At 42.6% G+C, this 27,869-nt stretch overlaps 1 protein-coding gene across 1 annotated transcript in view; it reads right to left on the reverse strand.

The window, feature by feature from the left end:
* The window catches only part of rasef (RAS and EF-hand domain containing), a 63,008-nt gene that overhangs the window by 25,770 nt on the left and 9,369 nt on the right, over window positions 1-27,869 (reverse strand). Inside the window, exons 3-8 of the mRNA XM_033017624.1 lie at window positions 20,232-20,322; window positions 15,277-15,372; window positions 7,444-7,521; window positions 2,873-2,988; window positions 2,693-2,761; window positions 1,897-1,981 (exon numbers count right to left, since the gene is read on the reverse strand). Coding sequence (XP_032873515.1) covers window positions 1,897-1,981; window positions 2,693-2,761; window positions 2,873-2,988; window positions 7,444-7,521; window positions 15,277-15,372; window positions 20,232-20,322 — 535 coding nt within the window. The remainder of the gene's footprint in view (window positions 1-1,896; window positions 1,982-2,692; window positions 2,762-2,872; window positions 2,989-7,443; window positions 7,522-15,276; window positions 15,373-20,231; window positions 20,323-27,869) is intronic.

The following is a 27,869-nucleotide window of genomic DNA, read 5'->3' on the forward strand; positions in this document are numbered from 1 at the left end:
AGTAGAATTGAGCTAGCATTGCCTTGTTACAGCATTCCTTCACTACAGTATTTAGTTCAACTATTTCCTCCCTGACAGCTGAAATTGTCCCAAGTGCATCTTTGTCAATTCAAGTGCATTTGCAATCCAAGTTCATAGCACTTTAGGAACTAAACTGATGGTTTAATCAAAAGCTGCAAGAGTTGGCTAGAATACAAAGTAGAAAATTACATGCAAGGGACAAGGTGCATTTCAAACTGGGTAGAAATAACGGTAAATCTGCTTTTCTGTAGAATTTTCTCAGAACACTCCAAAGTGCCTCAGAATTAATGGATAAAAACATGCAGACAATTTGGCTGCAGTAAACCAGCAGTTAACTAGTTTTGGTGGTCTTGGTCTAGTGAAATTGGGTTGGACAACAAGAAACTTCCATTAGTAACCTTATCCCTCGAGCTGTTAGGCGAGTGCAAGATATACCGCACAAAAACAGGCCCTTTAGTCTGCGCCAACCATGAAACACCACTTTGCACTTATCCTACCCTGACACATTTTATTCTCCCCACATTCCCACAACTACACCAGCATTTTCCCACTCACCTATGTGCTTGGGACAATTTACAGAAGACCTATTAGCATACCAACTCATACAATCTTGAGATGTGGGAAAAAAACCCCCACAGCAAACAGCCCATATCCCTCCAAACCTTTCCAATCCATGCACCTGTCCAAATATCTCCTAAATATTATTGTACCTGCATCAACTATTTCCTTTGGCAATGTTCCACATATAATGTGAAAATGATGTCCTTTCCTTTCCCCTTTCACCATAATTAAACCTATGCATTCCAGTTCTTGATATTCCTATCCTTAGAAAAAACTCTGTACATTCACCTTATCTATTCCCCTCCCGATTTTATATACCTCAACAAAATCACCCCTCAGCCTCCTGCACTCCGTCCTAGATTACTCGGCCTCTCCTTATAGTTCAGGTCCTCGAGTCCTGGCAACATCCTCGTAAATCTTCTCTGCCTAATGGCATCTTTCATATTGAAGGGTGACCACAACTGAACACAGTACTCCGTGCACCAACATCTTGCTCAACTGTAATATAACCTCCCAACTTCTATATTCAATTCCCTGACTGATGAAGGACAAAAACATTCTTCATCACCCTAGTTACCTGTGATGCCACTTTCAGGAACTGTGTATTTGTACTCCTAGATCCATCAGCTCACAACACTCCCAGGACCCTAGTATTCGTTATGAAGATAACCTACCCTAATTTGCAAGAATTTTAGACATCAGTCATGCTGTGGGGAAGGAATGACATTTAAATGTTTGATTATTAACCATGGCCACAAGTAGATGAACCCGTGATACTGCAAAGATCCTTTTAGGCCTTTGCAAATGGAGGACCTCATCCATCAAGGTCTCCAATGTTGAATTGAAAGCAGGGAGCTTGCTTTCCCATGAAATCCAATGAATCTTGAGGCACATTGCAATTACTGCTAGAGTTACATATGTGGCACTGTACACCGTATCCAGCCCTCTTAAACGGTATGAAAGACTGTCTTAAATTGCTGCCATGAAGGAAATTGGCCTCTTGCTAATGCGACAAGGTTAATCAAGCATCGTGATGCCTACAACCATTTCCTGGCATAGCCCAATTTAGCCCCAACATCTCCAAAATCAGCAGAGTACTCCAGAGTACTGCAGTGTCAGTTGTGATTCTGTGAATTTATGGAGTCTGGCATGCAGATGAACATCCAAGCAGGCTGCTTGCTCATCTCTTTAAACAACATGTCAATGCTTGGAAGTATAAATCTTTGACGTAAATAACGACAGCCTGTTCAGTTGACAAGAATGCGCTTTGTATCCAGGTAACAAGCCAATAATACACATTAAATGGTCACTCACCAAAGATCTATTATACTTGCTTAAACTGCTTTCAAGAGTGGATCGTAGGCCATCATTGCTGTCGTGAAGTTTTTGATTAGCTGATCTGTTTTTTTACAAGCAAAATGAAAGCATTTTGAAAAGGACCAAACATTACAACCAAAAATAACGATATGAAATATTAAAACATCTCACATTATACACGAAAGCAGATAGAGCAAAAAATACGACTAAAATACACAACAATGGCATTTGATTTCAAATAAAATGCTTGTAGTTTACAGCCACATACAAAATTGCACTTTAATAGTCATGGGGGAAAACATTTAAATCCGCAATAGTAAAATTGTAGATTGTCTAGACTTGACTCCACGAGTGGCTTTTTTGAATATTATAATCCATAGCGTCATTTTTACATGTATAACTCTTATCTCTTAGAGGGGTGATTGTATATAATAAAGCTCAATGACAATTAAAGGATGACAGCTTGAAACAAACAGTGGCAACAGAAAAACTGAAGGAGCTCCCAGGATTGCCCAACTCAAGCAATAAAAAGCAGCCAAAGCATTGGTGATCATTTCATCTTGCTCATTGCTGTAGAGTGACATTTATAATTGAGTTATTGAACTTTAAATATGAAAGGTTGTGACAACAAGGAGATTAAAAAGATTGTGCTGAATGAAGAAGAGTTCTGAGAAGAACAATTTGATAAAGATAATAACCCCAACACAAAATGGTATAATATTAGTGACTTTAGAGGTGCGAAGTAGTCAACCATGTCAATAAAGTACTATTTAGCAAATAAAAACATAATTACTGGAGCATTTCAATTTGTCGAGTTAGGCTGTTTCTATCCTCTACGTACTCTCGAACCACATCTTGATCCCTGCAATAAAAGTAAAAGGAAACAGAAGATTAGATTAAAATTAAAGCATTTTTGCACAAAGTTGCACAACAGATAAATATCAGTACAGCAGATATTTATAGTTCTTTTTACCTTTCTAAATTCAAACTCTGATTCATATTATCACTTTTCAGGGTATCTACTTCGCTCTGCAGCAACATTATGTCTGTTTGTGCCTCAAGTAAGTCTTTCCTCAATTTATCGTTGTCCTAAAAAAAAAAGCTGCATTAATATTCTGTTTTCCAGATTTTACTTCATTACAACTGTAATATCTGAAGATAGTAGCACATCTAGGGCATTCTCCTAGAGGTAGGGAATTAGGAGATGCTAAACAGGTCATGCAGCACAGGACCATTACAAGAATATTGAAAAGAGGTGGAGTAGAGACTTGGGACTGAGCTATAACAATCAGCTCTTGCTCGCTTATTGGTTTATCATCATGTGTATCAAGGTATGCTGAACGCAGGAGTGCTACGAGGAACTGCAGATGCTGGTTTACAAAAAAGTGCTTGGGTAACTCAAAGGGCAGCCAGCATCTCTGGAGGACATGTATAGGTGCCTTTTTGTGTTGTGTTGTGTTCTTCAGACTGGGAAGGGGGGCGTGAGTTGGAAGAGAGGTGGGAGCAAGACAAAATATGGCCAGGTGGGTACAGGTGTTTTGATTGGGATATGGTTGGACAAAAGCCCAAGATGAAAAGACAAAAAGTGCGAGTTAAGGAGATAAGGATAGAAGAGACCCAAATTGTGAAGCCAGAGGAAGGAATATAGGTGAAAGGGAATGGGGAAAGATAAGAAGTGGGTATGAATCCAAATAAGGCACAAGGAAGAGAGGAAGAGGGGTTAGATATATAAAATTGGAGAATTCAAATGTTCATACTGTTAAATTGTAAATTAGCCAAGCGGGAAACGAGGTGGTATTCCTCTCAGTCCCGAGGTGGCAATGGAGGAGGCCCAGGACAGAGAGATCTGCATGGGATGGTTAAAATGGTTATCAACCAGGAGATCCAGCAGGCCTCAGCAAGTGTTTGAAGAAATAGTTGCTTAGTCTCATTTCATCTCACCAATGTCAAGGACACCACATCCAGAACCGCAAATGCAGTAGATGCACAAATAACCTTTGGGAATATATAGTTGTGTGCATGACTAACTTCTGATGGGAAGTGTTAATTATGGGCAGAGCATCATGTCAGGTAATCGACACCGGCACTGTTAAATTGAAAGCTCAAGAAGTGGGTGAATACCATGTGCTCCAGACAAACATAAAATCAAACCTTCAGCACAGAGTTCTGAAGACCTCCCACCAGAGTTACTCTGAAGAGATCACTTTAATAGCTAATCTCATTGGAGTGCAACATTCTGGGGGAAATTCCTTACAACATACTGAGTGCTGCAAGGTTGGCAGCGCTGGCTTAACAGCTGCGGCCCACCTGCAGTCCGTCTGGTTTTTTTTTCTTTCTTTTGTTCCTTTGTCATGTTTTAGTTAATTTTGTTTTATTAAATTGTGTATATGTGTGGGTGGGGTGGGAGAAACATGTTTTGATCTCTTCCTTCAGGGGATGCGACTTTTTTTCTGTCGTATTCCCCGTCTCCGTCTGCGCCGAGGCCTAATGGCGGAGCTGGCGGCCTCGGTGCTGTGGCGGCGGAAGCGGAGACCTGACTCGGCCCCGGAGCTGTGGTGGCGGCAGAAGCGGCAGCGGAGATCCGACTCGGCCTCGGAGCTGTGGTGGCGGCGGAGACCCGACTCGGCCTCAGAGCTGTGGCGGCGGCGGCAGCGGCAGCAGAGAACCGACTCGGCCCCGAAGCTGTGGCAGCAGCAGCGGAAGCGGAGACCTGACTTGGCCCCGAAGCTGTGGCGGCGGCAGCAGCAGCGGCAGCAGAGACCCGACTCGGCCCCGAAGCTGTGGCGGCGGCGGCAGCAGCAGCGGAGACCCGACTCGGCCCCGAAGCTGTGGCCGCGGCGGCAGCAGCAGCAGCAGCAGTGGAGACCCGACTCGGCCCCGGAGCTGTGGCAGCGGCAGCGGAGCCCCGACTCGGCCTCAGAGCTGTGGCAGCGGCGGCAGCGGCAACGGAAACCCGACTCGGCCCCGGAGCTGTGGCAGCGGTAGCGGAGACCCGACTCGGCCCCGAAGCTGTGGCGGAGGCAGCGGCAGTGGAGACCCGACTCGGCCTCGGAGCTGTGGCGGCGGCAGTGACCACCCGCGGAGTTTGAACTGGCCCGTTCGCAGAGCACGGTTGAGCCGCGGGATTTACCATCACCCGGTGAGGTCACAACATCTGGAGCCTGGATCGCCTCGGCGCAGAGGGAGAACAATAGAGGGAAGAGACAGAGACTTTAAGATTTTGCTTTCCACCACAGTGAGGAGGTGTTTGGTGAACTCACTGTGGTGGATGATAAATTTGTGTTGATTGTGTGTTTTTGTCATTTTTTATTATATGTATGACTGCAGGGAAACGAAATTTCGTTCAGACCGAAAGGTCTGAATGACAATAAACAAATCTAATCTAATCTAATCTAATCTAAAAGGTTGCTAAAAGAGACAGAATGAAGGGATGTGCTTGAGTTGGGGAGGGGGAGAAGAGAATAATTGAGAAAGGGACACGACTAAGTGGGACAGCCTCATCTATTCAGGGTTTTTAAGGCAGCAATCAGCAATTTGCCTTCGACTTCAGGGTGAAACAGATTTTGCGACAGCAAAGACTTCAAGAAGTGCTTCAGCCATACATCAAAGCTGCATTACATTTTTTATTCAGGAAAGGCCATGAATAATTATGACTAAAGCCACCTTCACACTATAACTGGAGATATCGGTAACATCTTCAATTTGAGGAAAAAGGTGGGAAATCCAAAAAGAGGATCAGAGCTGAATGCATAACATTCTCTCAGAGAACACAAATGTAGACAGAGTGCCACTTAATGTATGCACATTTCCAGGGCCAGATTTAGATGAAGAGAGGCCCTAAGCTGTTCCACTTGTGAGGCCCCCCCAATTCCCCACCCGCACGACTTGAGGAAGATGGTCCACCAGATTGACACCGATTAGCAGCCGAGCGTGGCCAATGAGATAAGGGGCTGGATAGGTGTGCTTTATTTATTTATTTATTTATTGCCAGTGCTGGTGTCAAGTTATTGGCTTAAAACGCTCTTATTCTGAAATGGAGGGCAAGGAAAATTACTGAAGTGTTGTTTAGAGACTACAGTGCGTTGTGACAACATATGTAAGAAAGGCCTATGACAGTGTCAAAAATATTATACACCTTGCAGGGCTCTCACTGAATTTTTCTTCTCTGTTGTCAGCCGGGCAACCTTGGCAGCTTCTTAAGTTGCCAAATGACAGTTTAGGTGGTCATTTAAGACGGCTTGCATGATGCGTGCGATAATATGCTTGGACGAAGTGCATAGTTACCAGTCGGAATTATGCTCAATGAAGCACTAACATATTATTTCTGCTTCAAATAAAGCCACAAACTAAACATATTCACCAATCAAGACATGATATATACCACAATGACATGTAGCAAAATTATAATACAGGATCTCAACTCTTTTTACACGTTGCAATGAATGCAATTTCTATTATCTCTTTCCACTTCCAAATAAAAATGTGGTTGGATTATTCAGCGTATGATCAAACTCGGTGAGACCAAGCGCAGGCTTGGCGATCGCTTCGCACAACACCTCCACTCAGTTCACAATAACCAACCTGATCTGCCGGTGGCTCAACACTTCAACTCCCCTTCCCATTCCGAATCCGACCTTTCTGTCCTGGGCCTCCTGCATGGCCAGAGTGATGCCCACCGCATATTGGAGGAGCAGCACCTCATATTTGCTTGGGTAGTTTACACCCCAGCGGTATGCACATTGGCTTCTCTAATTTCAGGTAGTCCTTGCTTTCTCCTTCCATCCCCTCCCATTCCCAGCTCTCCCACAGCCTACTGTCTCCGCCTCTTCCTTTCTTTTTCATGTCACATGGCGGCCAAATCTCCCACAATTCAAAGCGAGAGAGAAAGTGCCCAGCGCCGGCCAGTTGCCGTGGCAGTGCGCATGCGCAGGGCGGTCGATAATGTGCGGGCCGTGGTTGTGCGCATGTGCAGGGGGAGGACGTGCTGGCTGTAGCAATGCGCATGTGCAAGGCGGCCTGCCGTGCCGGCGGATGAGGAGCGAGCGGAGAGCGGAGCCTGGCGGCCCAGATACAGTTTGTGGGCGGAGACGGAGAGAGAGAGAGAGAGAGATAGAGAGAGGGGCCCGCCCAGAGTTGAACGGCAGGTGTCCTGCCTTGGCCGGAGGCCCCCTAGATTTCGAGGCCCTAGGCTTCAGCCTATGAAGCTTAGTGATCAATCCGGCTCTGCGAGGCCCCCCTAGATCTCGAGGCCCTAAGCTTAAGCTTGTCCAGCTTATACGTAAATCCGGCCCTGCACATTTCCTGCAACTAAGTCAGCTGCAGAATGAGGTGCAATCAGAAGTGATCCCAATTCATCAATTGACCAAAAGCCTTTGTAATCCACTGCCCCAGGCACCAACCCACAACCCAACTCTTGATCATGAGACTTAGGAAAAATGCAATGTATGCACTGAGCTCATATTCAAAAAAACTGCATTCAAATTGATTTCCTTTTGGTTGAGCACGGTATTGTTAGAACAAATCTAAATAAATAACTTAACTTACTAGTGTGAGATCATTGAATTTTCTTTTTAGTGCAATGTTCTTATCCTTTGGACTAACAGATCTGTATTGTTCTTCTAACTGTAAGAGAAAAGAAATCTCAGATTTTCTCATTACATAAAAAAACGAAAACAGTAAAGGTGATTTTCTAATAGCTGATTCTCACGTTGCGAGTTGACACAAGAGGTAACCCGAGTTAAAACTCGTGGTAATAACGTACGATTAACGTACGGAACTCGTGGACGAAACTTAGAGATTCGTGGCGCTAACGGCAGGTACTCGTGTAACTTGTTGACTCTTGCAAAAAATCAAACATGTTTGAAATTTTCCACGAGTCAATTTTACTCTTGTGGTTAAGAATTTAAACATTTTAACTCGTTGTAATAACGTAGTGGCCCGTGCGTTTACCTTAGTGTATCGTGAGTCTACCGTGGGAACTCTTTAACTCAGCGGGCAGGCAGCAGCAGATTGTGGATCCCTTCAGTTTCCCAGCGACAATCACCTGCCATAACGCGAGAGAGATCATGCACTGTTGTAGGTCTCCTTTGCACGTTGGTGTTTCTGTTTTTCTCCACTCATTGTTGGCCCTATCTGTCACCACCCCCACCTACACCCCTCTGCTTCCCGGCCATGTGTGTGACCCCTTCCCTCCCCTCTCCAACTCCCCGCCCATTGCACCGGCGCGGGGGCTTTGCACTGTCTTCACGTCGGCGATGCCAACAGGTCGATGCCAGTCGCCCCGGGGAAGTCGCTCCCTTCAGTTTCTCAGGGGGTCGGGACGGGGCTGGAGTTGGGAGGGAAAGATGGTGGTGGGTTAGGTGAGCAGGAGAGTGGGGTTGTTTGCAGTTGCAGAGGGAGGGGGCAAGGGCGGTACAGTTCCCAGTCTCAGCTCCTGTCCAGGGGGGTGGCCGGAGACGTCAGGACCAACGGGACACCGACCCCCAGGCCCACTGCAAGCACGGAGATCCCAGAGACCCACAGCCAGCAGCAACTCCAGCCCAGCCCCGCTCCAACTCCAGAGGAACACGCTCCCCGTAGGGGCAGAAGCTGATGGTGTGCAAGGTACGTCTTGTTCTTGGGGTGGCGCAGCTCGGGCTGTGGGCGAACTGCCACTTGTCGCCGTAGCGGCCCATCGGGGAGCGGATTCCTCTGGAGTTGGAGCGGGGCTGGAGTTGCTGTTGGCTGTTGGCCTCTGGGTTCTCCGTGCTTGCAGTGGGCCTGGTGGGCCTGGGGGTCGGTGTCCCGTTGGTCCTGATGTCTCCGGCCACCCCCCTGGACAGGAGCTGAGACTGGGAACTGTACGGCCCTTGCCCCCTCCCTCTGCAACTGCAAACAACCCCACTCTCCTGCTCACCTAACACACCCCCCCCCCCCCCCCCCCCCCCCCCCCCCCCCACCTTTCCCTCCCAACTCCAGTCCCATCCCGACCCCCTGGGAAACTGAAGGGAGCGACTGCCCCGGTGCGACTGGCACTGACCTGCTGGCATCGTCGACGTGAAGACAGTGCAAAGCCCCCGCGCCGGAGGGGAGGAAAGGGGTCACACACATGGCCGAGAAGCAGAGGGGTGTAGGTGGGGGTGGTGATAGATAGGGCCAACAATGAGTGGAGAAAGACAGAAACACCGACGTGCAAAGGAGACCTACAACAGTGCATGATCTCTCTCGTGTAATGGCAGTTGATTGTCGCCTGCCCGCTGTTTCTGACGCTAAAGCCTTGGGATCGTTGCCCTTCGTGTTACATAGAAACATAGAAACATAGAAAGTAGGTGCGAGAGTAGACCACCAGGTCCGTCGAGCCCGCACCGCCATTCGCTCATGGCTGAACACTAAACAGACACACTTACCCACAAACAGTAGACACAAGACACAGAACACAAGACACTACCCTCCCCTTTATACCGCTATCACCCCTCTCCACCCCAAGAACCGCGTGATCTCCTGGGGGAGGCAAAAAAACGGATAAAAACCCAGGTCCAATTCGGGAAAAAAATCCGGGAAATTCCTCTCCGACCCCAATCCAGGCGATCGACACTTGTCCAGGAGATCACTCAGGTCTTACTATACTAACCATACCTAGGTCCATATCCCTGCCCTCTCCCCGTAGCCCCTTATCCCCTCGGCAGCTAAAAAACCATCTATTTTAGACTTAAATATATTTAACGTTTCTGCTTCCACTGCTCCCTGGGGCAGTGAATTCCATAAATTAACCACCCTCTTGGTGAAGAAGTTCTTCCTCATCTCAGTTTTAAAAGAGCCCCCCCTTATTCTGCAACTATGTCCCCTAGTTCTAGTTTCCCCGATCATTGGGAACATCCTCGGTGCATCCACCCGATCAAGGCCCCTCACGATCTTATATGTTTCAATGAGATCGCCTCTCATTCTCCTAAACTCCAAAGAGTAGAGCTCCAGCTTACTTAACCTTTCCTCATATGTCAATCCCCTCATTGCAGGAATTAATCTTGTAAACCTTCGCTGCACTGCCTCCAGGGCTAGTACATCCTTCCTTAAGTATGGACCCCAGAACTGTACACAGTATTCCAAATGTGGTCTCACTAATACTGTGTACAGCTGCAGCAAGACCTCCGTGTTTTTATACTCAATCCCCCTAGCAATAAAGGCCAAAACTCCATTGGCCTTCCTGATTGCTTGCTGCACCTGCATACTGACTTTTAGTGATTCATGTACTAATACCCCTAGATCCCTTTGCGTTGCATTACAACGCAGCTCCTCCTCATTTAGAAAATAACTTGCCCTATCATTTTTTTTCCCAAAGTGAATGACTTCACATTTATTAGTATTAAATGTCATCTGCCAAGTTGTTGCCCACTCACCTAGCTTATCTATATCCATTTGCAGACTCTTCCTATCCTCCTCATCCCCTACTTTTCCTCCCATTTTTGTATCGTCCGCAAATTTTGATATATTACACTTGGTTCCCTCCTCCAAATCATTTATATAAATTGTGAACAACTGGGGTCCCAGCACCAACCCTTGCGGAACCCCGCTAGTTACCGGTTGCCATCCCGAGTATGAACCATTTATCCCCACTCTCTGCTTCCTATTTGTCAGCCAATCCTCTACCCATGCTAATATATTACCCCCAATCCCATAATTTTTTATTTTTAGCAATAGTCTCTTATGTGGCACCTTGTCAAAAGCCTTTTGGAAGTCCAAGTATACCACATCCACCGGTTCCCCTTTATCCACCCGGGTTGTTACTTCCTCAAAGAATTCGAGCAGATTCGTTAAACAGGATTTCCCCTTCACAAAACCATGCTGGTTCTGTCCGATGAAGTCATGTTTATCCAAGTGCCCCGTTAGTGTTTCTTTAATAATTGTCTCTAACATTTTACCCACCACCGATGTTAGACTAACCGGTCTATAGTTACCCGCCTTCTGTTTACTTCCTTTTTTAAATATAGGTGTTACATTGGCCATTTTCCAATCCACTGGGACCGTTCCTGCCTCCAGGGAGTTTTGGAAAATTATCACCAATGCATCCACAATCCCCACCGCTATCTCCCTCAAGACCCTTGGATGTAATCCATCAGGCCCAGGGGATTTATCCTCCTTCAGTCTCATTAATTTCCCTAATACCACCTCCTTGGTGATCTTAATAGTATTTAGCTCCTCCATTCCTACCGCCCCCTGTTTATCCAGCGTTGGAATATTTTTTGTGTCTTCTATGGTGAAGACTGATACAAAATACTCGTTTAATGCCTTTGCCATTTCCATGTTCCCCACCAACAACTCTCCAGTCTCACCCTCCAATGGACCAACGTTCACCTTAGCCACCCTTTTTCTTTTTATATAGCTATAAAAACTCTTACTATTAGTTTTTATGTTGTTCGCTAAATTCCTTTCATAGTCTATTTTCCCCGTCTTAATTAATCTCTTAGTTATTTTTTGCTGACCTTTAAATGCTTCCCAATCCTCTACCCTCCCACTATCTCTGGCTACCTTATATGCCCTTGCCTTCAGCCGAATACTATCCTTTATAGTTTTACTGAGCCATGGCTGACTGTTCTTACCCGTACCCCTTTTTTTCTTCATAGGAATAAATTTTTCTTGAAGGTTATACAGTAGATCCTTAAACGTACACCACTGCTCATGTACCGTCTTATTCTTGAGTCTGCTATCCCAGTCAACTTTGATCAGCTCAGTCCTCATACCTTCATAATCCCCCTTATTTAGACTAAGCACCCTAGCCTGAGTTTCAACCTGCTCCCCTTCTATTTGAATATGGAATTCGACCATATTGTGGTCACTTGTTCCCAACGAGTCCCTAACTATGACATTTTTAATCAATCCTGCTTCATTACACAGGACCAGATCCAAGATTGCCTCCCCCCTTGTCGGTTCTGTGACATACTGTTCTAGGAACCCGTCTCTAATACATTCTATAAACTCTTCCTCTAGTCTACCCTGCCCAGTTTGGTTTGCCCAATTAATATGAAAATTGAAGTCCCCCATGATTACAGCAGTTCCCTTTTTACATGCGTCAACTATTTGCAGATTTATGTTCTGACTAACAGCGTCACAGCTATTTGGAGGTCTATAAATTACACCCACTAGTGTTTTTTTCCCCTTGTTATTCTCTATCTGTACCCAAGCTGTTTCACTATCCTGATCCTTCAACGCAATATCCTTCCTCTCTATTGCCGTTATTCCCTCCCCGTGTTGGCGTGGAGGGGAGGGGGGTATTGTGCTGTTTGATTGCCCCCTACTATCCCAGGGACAGGGAGACACAGCAGTTTTTGAGACTGGTGGGCAATCACTTCCAACGTTCTGCCCACACAGTCAGTACACCTATCCTACACTTGTCTCCCGCACTAAGATCACCCAACAGAGAATGATCCCAGCCTAACCCAAGAGCCATGTCACCCCAGACAGATTAATGACGCCCCCCCCCCCCACCAACCTCTCTCCATCTCAACTCACGCCTGGGCACCGAAGCAACTCAGGAGGCGAACCCTGAGCTCCGTCTCACAACAATCTGATATGCACATCCGTCCACATTCAAAGATTTAATCTCCCGTCTCCCCGCAGTGTGTAGACATGGCAGTAAATTCAATGAAAACATATCAAACCTGTGTGTTTCAAACAAATCATAAGTATAACTGCTCTGGCACTGGATGGTGCGCATTTTCCCTTTGTTGGTCACATCAATAGATGCGGCCGCTCTGAATTATATCTTTAAAACAAAGCCACAGGATGGAGAGGTCTTCTTGAACACTGTTGCTTATTAAAACTTAACACTGTTGCTTATTAAAACAAACCTTCAATCAGGATTGGCTCAAGAGTAACTCGGGAGACGAACTTGGAACATCGCAGAAATGACAAGTAAACTGCAAACTTGTCATACCCGTGGGAACTCGGTTAAACTCTTGATCATACACTTGCAATCTCGTACACAACCACGAGTCTTTCACTCGGGGTACCTCTTGTCTCAACTCGCAACGTGAGAACCAGCCTTTACAATAATTCACTAATAGGATAGACTTTATACATCCACCAAGTCAATACGAATTAGCATAAAGAACGTCTATGGGCACTTTTTGGCTGTGGCCAGGACCAGAACTTTAATCATGTCCAAGGCAATCAGAGTGAAGAATCTGCACCACAGCTGCCTGGATTTAGGGATTGCCTCATCAGCATGGCTCCACAGCATGGCTCCACACATCTCACCAGCTGGTGTGGCTTCCAGGTACAGAGTCTTTGCTTAAAACTTGCCACTGGGAGGTACAATTCTGCTGTGAATGGTTGTCAGTTATTCAAACTAAACATTAAATAAAAATCAAATGCTGCACATGCAGGCACTCCACAATGCTGGGATGCCCCAGGGTAATACAACGGCAACATGTCTGCATCCTTCTGCACCCAAGGACTATTCAGAAATAGAAATATAAACAGATCAGAACATCATTATGCTCTTTGATGTTTATTTGAGTGCCTGCATGAGGGCTGCCACCAGGGAATAATCCAGGACATGAGTCTCTACCCTCACCCCTTAGATCAGGTATTGAACTCTCAAAGTTATCCAACAGATTAGGGGATTAGACATTCAAAATCAGGTGTTTGTTCCACCCAACCCACACCAATCATTGATTATGGTTCATGCTAGCTCTACATTATGTTCGTGTTGGGTGCCAATGCCCCACCCACCACATCACCATCCCCATCCCTTCTGGGCCAGGAAGAGACTCTGTATGGAACCTGCAATGAGTGATCCATCTAAATAGAAAACAAGCATGACTTTTGATCAGGGAAGTTGTAAGAGCTACAAGACTTATGCGGGAAAGTTGCAGAGAAAACCCAAACGTACAGGATACCTGTATGTTATTCTGCAAGTGGAGTTACACAAGGGTCGGTGCTGGGGCCGCGTCTCTTCACGTTGTATATTAATGATTTGGATAAGGTGATTGAAGGTTTTGTGGCCAAGTTTGCAGATGATGCTAAGATAGGTGGAGGGGCAGGCAGTGTAGAGGAAGCAAGGACTCTGCAGAAGGACAGGTTAGGAGAGTGGGCAGAGAAGTGGCACAAGAAATTCAGTATAGTAAGTGCGGAATCATGCGTTTTAGAAATAAGAATAAAGGTATAGATTATTTTCTAAATTGAGAGATAATCCAGAAATCAGAGGTGCAAGGGGACTTGGGAGTGCTGGTGCAGGACCCCCAAAAGGTTAATTTGCAAGTCGAATTGGTAGTATGGAAGGCAAATTCATTGCTAGCATTTATATCAAGAGGACTGGAATGCAAAAACAGAGATGTAATGCTGAGACTCTATAAGGCACTGGTCAGGCCACATTTGGAATACTGTGAGCAAATCTGGGCCCCATATCTGAGGAAGAATGTGCTGGCTCTGGAAAGGGTCCAGAGGAGGTTCACAAGAATGATTCCAGGAATGAGTGGGTTAGCATATGATGAGCGTTTGACTACACTGGGCCTCTACTCGCAGGAGTTTAGAAGGTTGAGGGGATACCTCATTTTTTAATAGGTGGTGAGGAGAAACTTCTTTAGTCAGAGGGTAGTTAATCTGTGGAACACATTGCCACAGAGGGCATGGAGGGCAAGTCAGTGGATATTTTAAAGGCAGAGATAGATAACTTCTTGATTAGAACAGATGTCAAGGGTTTTGGGGAGAAGTCAGGAAAATGGGATTAGGTGGCAGAGGTCAGCCATGAATGAATGGTGAAGTAGATTTGATGGGCCAAATGGTCTAATTCTACTCCTATAACTTGTGAACTTATTATTCTGTAACCACTCTCATTGTATATCCCCAGACCATAATTTATTTACATGCAACTTCCTTGCTCGACCCTTAAGAAACAGGGTATATCTGAAGAAGGGTCTCGACCTGAAAGGTTACTCATTCCTTCTCTCCAGGGATGCTGCCTGTCCCGCTGAGTTACTCCAGCTTTTTTGTGCTTATCTAGAGTAATATAACTTTTCTAGCCACTTGCAGTAAGAGTCAGTGGTGCTTACCCATTTATTTTCCAGTTCCTTATACCAGATTATCAGGTTTACTCGCTCAGCTTCAATTGGGAAAATTTAGGACAGAGGGCATTTCAGGGATCTTTTTGATATCTTAACCCATAAATATACCTCCATTTCTTGTACCATGAAACCAAATTATGTACCATGTCTTTTGCAACAGATTTCTTTAAATTTTTGCCAACTTCATTGAAAAAAAACCCCTGAAGTAGGGTTCCCACCCAAAACATCACCTAGGATTTCCTGAGATGCTGTCTGGCTGCTCAGTTACTCTAGCATTGTGTGTTTACTTTCGACGGTTTGCAGTTACTATTTCAATATCATTTTTGGAAATGATTCTTACCTTTTTCAGTTTTGTAATTGTTTGCTGAAGTTCATTTATATTGGCATCATATTGATTTTGTAGCTCAATGAGAGTCAATTCTGCTTTTCTTTGTTCCTGTAATCAACATCAGGTAGTTCAAGCTTTCTTCAAAAATATATATGTAACACATTGCCCATTCAAACTATAAAACTCACATATAAACCTGTTGGTAATCCTTCCATTTTGACTACATTAGAAGCAAATCACACCTTTAGTTCCTACGAAGAACGTGTTTTTTAAAGAATGGAACAAATAATTATTAACTAGATGCATGACATGGCACAACAACAAATTCCCCCCTACCCCAATTCTCAAAATCTATAATAAAAGAGTTACAATATCCCTCATGGAACTTGAACCATTTGGAGCAGTGAAAGATATTACAGTTGGCAACTATTGTCTGCATTTCTACTCACTAGTGGAAACATCCTCTCCAAGCCATTCTCTATTCTGTACATTTCAATGAGGTCCACCCTCATTCTTCTAAACTCCAGCAAGTACAGGCCCAGTGCTGTGAAACGCTCACTGGTTAACTTACTCCACTTGCAACCAGAATTCTGACCTTTGATCCAGAAACACAAGTTTGAATCCTACCGTGGGAGATGGGAATTTTAAACTTTTGTAATTTAATCAATCTGAAATTTAGGAAAAACAAGCTAGTTTCAATAATAGTAACTACAAAACTGTTAGATCATTGTAAGTCATAGGTTCACTAATGACTTTAAGGCAAATAAATCTGACATCTTAACCCATTTGGCCTATTTGTGACATCCAAATTCACCAGTTAACTTTCAACTATCTTCCTAAAGGCAATTCATTTAAGCTTGGCACGCCTCATAAACATGTGCACCATACTGGTGCAGTGGTAGACTTGCTGCCTCAAAGCACCAGAGACCTGGGATTAATTCTGACTACGGGTGCTGTCTGTGCAGTTTGTATGTTCTGACTGCGCCAGAGACTGTTTTCTCTGGTTTCCTACCACATTACAAAGACATGCAGGTTTGTATGTTAATTTGGCTTCTGTAAGTTGCCCATAGTGTGCAAGATGCAAAAGCGAGGTCACATAGAACTGGTGTACAGATGATCGATGGTTGGCATGGACTCAGTGGGCCGAAGAGCCTGCTTCCATCCTGTCACTCCATACTAAATAAAAATAGTGTAAAGTGCAAAATGCAGGTCTACTTGTGGTTATGTTGAAATTCACACGTGTAGTGTTATTGGGTTAAAAATGTTATGTTCATTTTGTATATTATTATGATCTAATATGCTAGGGTTGCTGCAAGGCTGGTACTTATTGCCCATCCCCAAATGAAATAAATAGAATGTCTCATTTTAGTGGGCTATTAAGAATCAACATTACTGCAGATCTTGTCACATACAAACAAGATAACAATCATATCATTATTTAATGTTGGAACTCTCAATAATCCTGCAGTTTCATAATTACCACTGTAATAATAATTACTTTTTATTTCAGATTCACTGTTTAATGTATTGATTGAACTTACTCAACTACCATGACAAAATGCAAATTAATTGCCAGATCACATCTACATACACAATAGTTTAATAACAGTCATTATGCTACAATGTCTCTCAGCAACAGCAACATTTTTCCTGAAAACTTAAAAGGCTGCAAGGATAAACCCAGCAACTATAGGCTGGATAGTATAACCACAAATAGGGAAAATCCCAGAAACAATAATCAGAGACATTCATTTGGACAATGAAGAATGATTATGGGAAGGCAACATAAAAATGTGTAAAAGGCAAATACTGTCGAACCTGATAAGAGTTTATCTGGATAAATAGACTGAAGGGTCAATTAAGGAAATGTAGTTGATGCAATAGGCATGGATTTCTCAAAGGCATATTATGTCATAGTATTGTCAACGAGATTGAAGTCCATTAAAAAAAAGGGAGGTTATAGCAAATTAACAAAGTTGCAGAGAATTCATTAAAGTTTTATTTTCCAAATGGAAAGCTACACAAAGTAACCCATCTAGGGATTAATAATAAAACCATTAATATCAGTTAATTATTTGAATTCGATTTTCAAGGCATATTTTCCAAATTTAGAGATGGCACAAGATTTGGATGTTTACACTAAGGAAAGCAGACCTTCAAGGAGAAACAACAGGCTGGTGGAATTGGCTAATAGGTGGCAATTGAAATTTAATGCTGAGAAATGTGATGTGTTACGTTTCTGTAAGAAGAGTGAGTGTGTCAATGTAAAGCAAATGGTCCAATGATAAGATTAGTAAAAGAACAGATACAGCTGGGGATGAGGGAATGAGTCTATTGAAAATGGCAGGTCAATTTGATAAAGTGGCCATAAAAGTCATGAAGTCATAAAAGTCATAAAAGTGGCCATAAAAGTCATGAAGTCCTGAGCTTCATGAATAGACTCAGTGAGTGCATGTGCACTGAGCTTTTAGAAACCATTTCTTCACACATTTCAGTGTTGGCCCCAGTTTTGACCGCAACATTTTGCAGAAGATGTGAAGGCTCTAACAAATCCACTGACAAAGAGGAGTCCAGAAATGTGGCACTTCAGTTATGTGTGTACTGACTGGAGAATCAGCAGTTGTTCTCCTTGGAGCAGAGGTGGTCACAAAAGGGATCTAATAGCAGCATTTAAACTCATGAAGGATGTAGGCAGCGCAAGTTGGGAAAATTGGTGATTAGCAAAATGGAGACAAGAGGCTGCAGGTGCTGAAAAGTGGAACAAAAATAACTGCTGCAGGAACTCTGCCGTTTGAGCAGTATCTTGGCATGAAATAAATTGTCGATTCTTTAAGTTGAACCCTTCAATGTCTTAAGTTCGCAAAATAATTGAAAGTGACTTTATTTACTGTCAGACATAAAAATGGTGAACTATTACAATCTGGAATCCAGTGCAAGGGTAACAGTGACAACATTTAAAACATTGAATAGGTGTCTGAAAGAAAATAATTTGCGGGACTGTGAAAAAGGGCAGGAGAAAGGGCAGGAGAAAAAAAATATGGGGAGAAGGCAGGAAAGGGGATGATCAGCCATGATCACATTGAATGGCGGTGCTGGCTCGAAGGGCCGAATGGCCTACTCCTGCACCTATTGTCTATTGAGAGTGAAACTGGTGCGCTCTTGCATAGAATCAGTACTGATTCGATGGGCTGAGCGGCCATGTTCTATTCTGTGACCCTCTTGTAATCCCAACAAACATATATGATATAAAAGTTTCCAAAGTGAACTATTGTGTAAAGGTACATTAAGCCTTTAAAATAAAAAAACAAGTTGCCAGATATTGCTGTTCTTCAGATTGTGCATTTATATTACAGTGGAATACTACCCAAGTGGGTAAGACACAAAAAGTGATTTACATGTATACTGGCTTTAGTAACATTACAGAAGACATCAGGACACAGTTGCATGTTTAAAGTAACAAATTAAGATGAAGGGTATAAAAATAAGTAGACATTTAACAAGCACAATGCACTTAATGTTTTAGTTTTACCACTAATGCCTTGCGCTTACTATTGGAAATAATAAAGATTGTAAGCTTTAGGCATGAAATAATTAAAGTTTATTTTTCAGATTTGCTGTGGAAAATCAATATCTGAAGCAATGCAAACTGCAGCAAGTAGAACGTCATTTTTGAAGACAGATGCTATAAATGTACTTTAAGATTAAGCAGAAGGATTTTGGCACCAAGGCATGGAATGTTTTTTTCATTTCAGCCACTCAGTGTCAACATCAATCAATTCTAAAAGAGGCATAATATTCAAATGTACTTTCTATTCTGAAATTCCACCAATTTTTCTTGATAGATTTAGGAAGGTAGCAACAAATGTATTTTAAATATTAAAGCAATGCACAATGAGTCCCATTGCCATCTCAGGCCTGTGGTACTGAAGAGTGGTATGTTCAAATTTCATAAGCAATGATTTCCATTTTTCAGAAGATTACAACTCGGGAACTCATTTACAAAGTGCAATAGCATTTCCAACTTCATTATATGTAGAGCAATCCAAGTAGAGTCAACTGATTGCAACACAATTAAATTCAGATTGGTTCCACGATAAGCAGACAATCCATACAGCGGGGAAACAGGCCCTTCGGCTCAACTTCCCCACGCTGACCAATATACTCCATCCACACTAGTCCCACTTGCCGGCACTTAGCTCATATCCCCCTAAACCTATCCTATTTATGTACTTGTCCAAATGACTCTTAAACATTATGATCATATTTGCCTCAACTACCTCCTCTAACAGCTTGTTCCATATAACCACATTGTGTAAAAAAGTTACCGCTCAGGTTCCTATTAAATGTATCCCCCTCGTTAAACCTATGTCCTCTGGTTCTCAATTCCTCTACTATGGGCTAGAGACTCTGTGCATTCACTTGCTTTATTCCCCTCATGATCGTGTACACCTCTAAGATCACCCCTCAATCTCCTGCATGCTCCAAGGGATAAGGTCCTAGCCTGCTCAACCCCTCCCTGTAGTTCAGGCCTTCGATCCCTGGTAATATCCTCGTAAATCTTTTCTGCACTCGTTCCCACTTTACAACATCCTTCCTACAACATGGTGATCAAAAACTGAACACAATACTCTAAATGTGGCCTCATCAATGTTTAATGCAACATGACCTTCCAACATCTACACTCAATACTTTGGTGAAGGCCAACATAACAAAAGTTTTTTTGATCACCCTATCTACCTGGAAGAAGGGTCTCGACCCGAAACGTCACCTATTTTCTTCGCTCCATAGATGCTGCCTCACCCGCTGAGTTTCTCCAGCATTTTAGTCTATCTACCCGTGATGTCACTTTCAAGGAACTAAATTAGAAAATTATTTTTCCAAAGATTCAAATTTAGAAAATTCTTTATTTCAAACGATAAAATTAAGACCACAGAAAATATAGAAACATATTATATTGTTAATCTTACCTCTTTTTGGCACTCCTCAACTGCAGTCTTTATTTGCTGATCAATATCCTCTTCGAGCTCACTCACCTGCTGTGCAGCCTCGTCCTGTGTCCTGAAACAAAAGGACCAATGCAACAGAGAATAATACTCAAGTCCATTGCACTTCATTTCTTATCATGCACAGGTTAAAATGCAGCAGCAAAGGGAATTAATCCACTTACTGTATATCTATCTGCTATTTAGATTCTGAACCCCAGATAGAATAAGCGATAAGCTTAATGTTCCAGGGGAACTTCCGGTGGCGTCATGGAGTATTAAGGCGCGGCATTGAGCTTCTCCCCCGTAAAAAATTGTAAAAAGCCGTTTTAAAGTCAGCACCGATTTAAAAAAAACTCACCGGAGTCGCCTGGTGTTGTGTAAGGGTGATATCATCAGAAGGTGACGTGAAAATCGGGGAGATTAATGGTGAAATCGGGAGTTTAAATGAGCAGAGGTAATCGTTCAAGGGTGCCAGAGAAAACATTATCAGTCTTCAGCTCGAGAAAGTATTGGATACTCTGCAAACGACAGAAGAAGGTTCAGAAGAAGAAGAATCTTACAGCCAAGGGTCTCTGTTTGAAATGGCAACAAAAGGAGACAAGAAGGAGAAGGAGAAGGAGGTAAAGCAAATGCTTTTAGATATGACTGCTACAATCAACATTACACTGGAGAAGATGCAAAGTATGGAGTCTCATATGGAGAGTAACAAGCAGAGTATGAAGACTAGCATGGAGAGAATTTCTCAAAAAATTGATAATACTTACAGTGAGTTAAAAGAACTGAAAAAGCAGTATAAGGAATTTGATAAGAGATTAAAATCAGAGTGTGTCAGAATTGAAAATGATTACAACAAGAAATTTAAAGGTGTGAAGGATGATATCGGAAAGCTGGATGAGATAATGGAAGAGATGGAGAATGAGATAAAAGAGATTGTCTCGGAAATAAAGAGTTTGAAACAATCACAGAAAACTGAAGAGGAAAAACTTGGAAGAATGACTGATAAATGTCTGGACCTGGAAGCAAGAGCTCGAAGACATAACCTGAGGATTCTCGGAGTAGAGGAAGGACGAGAGGGACATGAATCTCAAGCATGTACGTTCGTTACTGATTTACTCAAAGATGTCTTTGAACTGTCGGAAGAACCAAGAATAGACGTCGCTCACCGAGTTGGGTATGTTGCAAGAGGAACAAATTATTCAAGACAGATAATTGTGAAATTCCGTGACATCTCCTCAGTGGAATTTATATTGAAAAAGATCACTCATGGGAAGAAGCTGACATACCGTGGGGATAATGTGCGAATATTTCGCGATTACTCTCCCAAGGTAGTCCAGAAAATGAGATTGTTTACACCGCCAAGACACACTTTGAGGGATGTCCCGGGAGTAAGATATGGAATTTACTTTCCCGGAAAAATGAAGGTATCTTATAACGGCGTTGAACGCTCATTTGCAGATCCCGGAAAAGCTTTAAAGTATGCAGAGGATATCGTTAAGAAAACACCGGGGCAAGCTGCCGATAAGGAAGAAGATTGAACTTTTTACAGAGTTTTGAACTGATTAAAATGGCCGAGCTAACCAGACAATTATAAAGCTTATCTCGCTGGAATGTGTTATTCAGAGAGCTTGGTTATATTCAACCTTGGATGAAAAGCTCAAAGTTTAACCCTTGGCACCTGCTTGTACGGTAGTTAACCCTTTGGTACCTGCTTGTATGATTGGTACGCTTGTATGGTAGTTATAGAATGGGATATTATGTAAGAATCCTGGGTGGATATATATGGGAAAGTTTAGATTAGATTAAGATTGGATAAGTTGGAAGGACATATATACTTATGTAATCGTGTATATGTTGTGTTCTATATTTGTTTGTTTTTTTACTCCTTGTGTCTCTTCCTGATAATTTTTTTTAATTTTTTTTTCTCTCGGCTTTCACTGGCGCTGGTTTGATAAACTCATATAAGAAAAGACAAAATAAGAAACGGTATGTAACTTTTTATGAGGCTTCACCAAGGGGGAGGAGCTCAATGTATAACAACATCACGGAGGTCTATAAATTTTTTGCCATCATTGATGGCTATTCGTCTTTAAGGTATCTTTCCTTAGATACTTTAATAGCACCTTTTTATTTTTAAGCACAATCAAGATTTTTATCTGTTTATTTTTTTTTTAAGTAATTGTATATCACATTTTTTCTTTCTTTTTCTAAGGCATTTTACAAGAAGGAGATGCAATATGAATCTAATAACCCGGGATGACCACCCAACTCCTAAAATTCTGAGGTATTTGGTTGCACCATATGATTCAGGAATATTACCTTGATTTACAATGCAAGACGATAGACAAATAAAGAATGGAGGAATTACATTTTGTAGTTGGAATATAAGGGGTGCCAACGAACCAATTAAGAGGGGTAAAATTTTTGCCCAACTAAAATCGTTGAAAAGCGACATAATGTTTTTGCAGGAAACCCACATGAAACAACAAACACAAATTAGATTAAAGGCGAATTGGATAGGCCAGACATACTGCTCCTCATTTACTTCTAAATCTAGGGGTACGGCTATTCTTATTAGAAAAGGTATTCCTTTTAAATTAAAGAATACTATATCAGATAAAGAGGGAAGGTATATTATAGTTTCGGGAGAAATTTATGCAACCCCACTAACTTTGATAAATATTTATGCTCCGAATTTTGACAACCCCCAATTTTTGGATAAAATTATAGACATAATATCAGAGTTTAATTACCAAAATGTGATAATAGGGGGGGACTTTAACTGTGTTTTAGATTCATATCTAGATAAATCAGCAAAACAAAGGAAGAGTAATTTAAAATCTAAGACTAGCGAACTTCTAAATACATATATAAAAAATACTAATATAATAGATGTTTGGAGATCTGCTAATCCAGTTGGAAGGGAATACTCGTTTTACTCTTCGGTACATAAAACTTATTCAAGAATTGATTATTTTTTAGTGGATATGAAATTAATGCCATATACAAACAACCCAACATACCACATTAGTAGTATCTCAGATCACTCTCCGCTGACATTTTCAGTAAAATTTGAGGGAATGCCGGGTAAAAAAATTTTTTGGAGGTTTAATACACATATTTTAAATGACGTGCAAGGCTATCAATATTTAAAACAACAAATTAATTTTTTTTTCGATACAAATGATATACCAGGTACTTTGCCTTCTTTATTATGGGAAACCTTTAAGGCATTTATGAGAGGAATTATAATTTCATATCAAAGTTTTCAAAATAAAAAGAATAAGACAGAACAAATGTTGTTAGAACAAGAAACATAGAAACATAGAAACATAGAAATTAGGTGCAGGAGTAGGCCATTCGGCCCTTCGAGCCTGCACCGCCATTCAATATGATCATGGCTGATCATCCAACTCAGTATCCCGTACCTGCCTTCTCTCCATACCCTCTGATCCCCTTAGCCACAAGGGCCACATCTAACTCCCTCTTAATCAGAGAGTTAGTAATGCTAAAGATTCCACGACAGATAAACACAATAACATAATATTACTGAAATTTAAACTTAATCGAATTTTATCGGCAAGAGTAATAAGACTATTCCAAATTACAAAACAGGAACATTTTGAGTTTGGTGACAAACCACATAAGCTTTTAGCTCGCCAATTGAAAAAACAAGAAATGGAAAATACTATAACCAAAATTAAATCAGAGAAAGGTGAATTACTAATACTACCTAAAGATATTAATAATAGATTTGCTCAATTTTACCAAAACTTATATACATCTAAAATTAAAATAGAAGATAGTAAAATTTAAAAAAATTCAAGATAACTGTAATCTTCCAATACTGGACCTTTTGGAACAAGAGGAACTAGGAGCTCAAATTACAATCAAAGAAATAGGTGAAACAATAAAATCGCTGAAAAATGGTAAGACACCGGGACCAGATGGTCTTAATAATGAATTTTATAAAAAATTTCATGAGATAACGACCCCTTATTTATTTAATTTATACTACCATGCTTTTAAAGAAAACAAACTACCTGAAACACTAACAGAATCAACTATTACGCTTATTCCAAAAAAGATAAAGATTTAGAAGAACCGGGCTCATACAGAGCTATATCACTTTTAAATACAGATCAGAAAATTTTGGCAAAGATTTTAGCAAGAAGATTAAGCAAATATATTAGTAAATTGATAAACCCTGATCAAACGGGGTTTATACCTAAAAGATACTAATTTAATAATCTGAGACGTCTGTTTAATATAATGTACTCGCATAAAGTAGAGGAAGAAGATATATCAATTATTTATTTGGATGCAGAGAAAGCATTTGATCAGGTAGAGTGGCAATACTTATATAAAGTACTACAAAAATTTAATATGGGAGAGAATTTTATAACATGGGTAAAATTATTATATGATAAACCGATGGCAAGAATTTTAACTAATAACATGTTATCTCAAAAATTTCAATTATCAAGGTGTAATAGGCAGGGATGTGCATGATCACCCCTGCTGTTTGCCCTTATGATAGAACCCCTGGCTGAAAGTATAAGAATTCATCCGGGGCTATAATACCAGGGACTCAAAGAATAAAATCTCATTATATGCAGATGATATACTTTTATATATTACAAAGTCACAAACGAGCATACCAAATTTATTAAATTTAATAGAGGAATTTGGGTCTTTTTCTTGATATAGAATAAACAGGAATAAAAGTGAAATCATGACATTAAAACCTCAAGAACCTACACACTTATTGAAGTTCCCCTTTAAAATCGCAACAGAAAAATTTAAATATTTGGGTATTCAGATTACTAGAAAATATAAAGCATTATTCAACGCTAATTTCATACCTTTATTAAATAAACTTAATACGCTGATTAAATTTTGGAAAACACTTCCCTTATCATTATTAGGTAGAATAAATGCAATAAAAATGATCTTCCTACCACAATTACTATATCTATTTCAGTCTATACCGGTATATATATCAAAATATTTTTTTTTTAAATTAGACTCTAATATTACTAATTATATTTGGGACTATAGATCACATAGAATCACAAAAAAACACTTATGTAAACCAAAAGAGGTCGGGGGACTTTCACTTCCGAATTTTATGTATTACTAGACCAAGTGCAGACCCGTTGGGTCTGTTCCCCCAATGTACGGTTGTGGGGGGGGGAGGCGGCATGCAGCGTCACACACACTAACTATCCCCCCCCCCCCGCACTCACGCTAATTACCCCCCTTGATATTATATTAATATTATTAATTTACTCCTTTTACCCCATAACCACCCTATCTACTGATGCATAGCCCCCAACTTGCAGTCACATCTAGAGAGGGAGGGGGGGGGGGGGGTTAGAGAGTGAGGGCAGAGAGAGAAGGGGCAGAGAGAGAGACAGAGACACAGAGAGAGGGGCAAGAGGGATAGGGGGGGGGTGAGAGAGGAGGGGAGAGACGAGGAGGGGGAGAGAGAGGAGGAGGAGGGAGAGAGAGGGGGGAGAGAGAGGGGGGGAGAGAGAGGAGGGGAGAGAGAGGAGGGGAGAGAGAGGAGGGGAGAGAGAGAGAGGGTGCCTTTTTACTTCAACCAAACCCCCCAAACAACCATTTGCAGGCAGTGCTTTTTTCCCTCAAACTAACCATATTTTCATTTTCAAACCACATTATGGGTACTCACAGCTGTGGAGACATTTGTTCAGTGTCATTCAGAGCTCTGATTGAGGCACACCACTTGCAGAGACTGATTGAGGCACACCACTTGCAGAGACTGATTGAGGCACACCACTTCCTGGTTTTATAGTCCCTCCCCCTCCCTCCAGCAGGGGCAGCAGAGAGAATGGGGAATGTTGTAAAAACATTAATATCTCTGTAATTTTTCATCTACGGGAAAAATCCTCGGCGCACATGCGGCAGAGGGGGGCTCTGAGCGAGGTGGCCAAAAATGACGGCCGTAGGTGGCGGCGTTCTCTCGGAAATCGCAGCACAGATGGCCAAAACCGGTCAAGAACAGACTTTTAGTAATATAGATTACTGGGCAGTGCATATTAAGAATATGATTTATTGGTTGGATAGTTCTACCCAACAGACAGAATGGATAAAAATGGAGAAGGAGAATTGCCATCCTTGTAATATAGGAACGATCCTCTTCTCCCCAAAAAAACTGAATAACACAATATATAAGAAGAACCCAATTGCTGGAAGTTGTTAGGGTTTTAAGTCAAGTTGCAATGTCACTTTATAAAATTAGCAGAGCCTGCTTCAGTAACCAAATCAGCATGAATTAAATTGCATGCCACAGAATAATCATCGTCGAACTGTACTGTGCAAGTCATAATGTTAAAATAGTAATTGATGAATTATCTATAGATGTTGAGTGATTAATCGTCGCCAGAGAAATGTGTGAGTTAATATGGCCTGGTCTCCAGCATTTTCACCACCATCTTTATTACCTTGTCAGGGGGTGCCGTCGAGTATGGCTGCCCTGCCAGCAGTTTTTAGTCCTTTCACATTTTTTTTTTTAATTTTTAGTGAATTAAAAGCGTTTGTTTTGGAAGTCTTCCTCCCCCCCCCACACATAAAAAGATTAGAAAAGGGGAAACTATTTTTCTCAGTCCCTACCTGGTCGGAGATGTGGGTTTTCTCCGAGCCATATTTTCGTCTCCTCGCGGCCTACCAACAGGGCTGGAGCGGTCGGAGCTGGGAGCCGCTGAGCCCACACTCCCCCCTCCACCTCACCACACCCCCCCCACCATGCACACCCCCTCCCCCACTATACACACCCCTCCTGCAACCACCACCAATCCCTCCCCCCTTACACCCCTCCCCCCCTCCCACATACCCCCCCTCCCCCCTCCCACATACACCCCCTCCCCCACCCCTCCCACCTACACCCCCTCCCCTCCCCCCACAATCCCCTCCCCCCCCACACACACAAACCCCCCTCCCCCCACATGCCTCCCACCCACACCCATCCCTTTCCCCCTCCCCCATCCACACCCCCTCCCCCACACCCCTCCTCCCCCACCACCACACAGCAGTAGGCAATGGCAGCGGTAGGTCATGCCAGTGGCAGCAGTAGGCCACGCCACGGCCGCAGCAGGGGCATGAAGGGGTAGGCAGCAGCAGGGGTAGCAGCGGCATGGGTAGGCCATATTTTAAGTGTTATTCACATTTTAAGCTTTAATAAATCCCTTTTCCACTTGTCGTGCCCGTCAGTAATACCTGCATGTTCTACATCACAATGGGAACCCAATGGGTGGGAATGGCTGCGCAGTCAGAGAGCCGCTAATAGTGGATGGGGGGGGGGTTGAGGGGGGATGGAGTGAGTGCATGGGGGGGGGGGGGGGGGGGGAGTGCAAGGGGGTGGTGAGGTGAGGAGGAGGATCAGGGGCGTCACAACGGGAACCCGTCAGCCACGACTGCGCAGTTGGCGGCTCTGCGTGAGTGGTGGAATATTGCGTTGGGGGACCAGACCTCTCGTGTGAGAATGGGACCCAATGGGTCCCACTTAGTCTAGTTATGTACTAAATTCTTTTACATTTACATATGTACTACAATTCTATTACACCAATTCTTAAATCCTTACATTGGCTCCCTGTATGTCAG

This window comes from Amblyraja radiata, chromosome 3 (genome assembly GCF_010909765.2).
Source record: "Amblyraja radiata isolate CabotCenter1 chromosome 3, sAmbRad1.1.pri, whole genome shotgun sequence".
NCBI lineage: Eukaryota > Metazoa > Chordata > Chondrichthyes > Rajiformes > Rajidae > Amblyraja > Amblyraja radiata.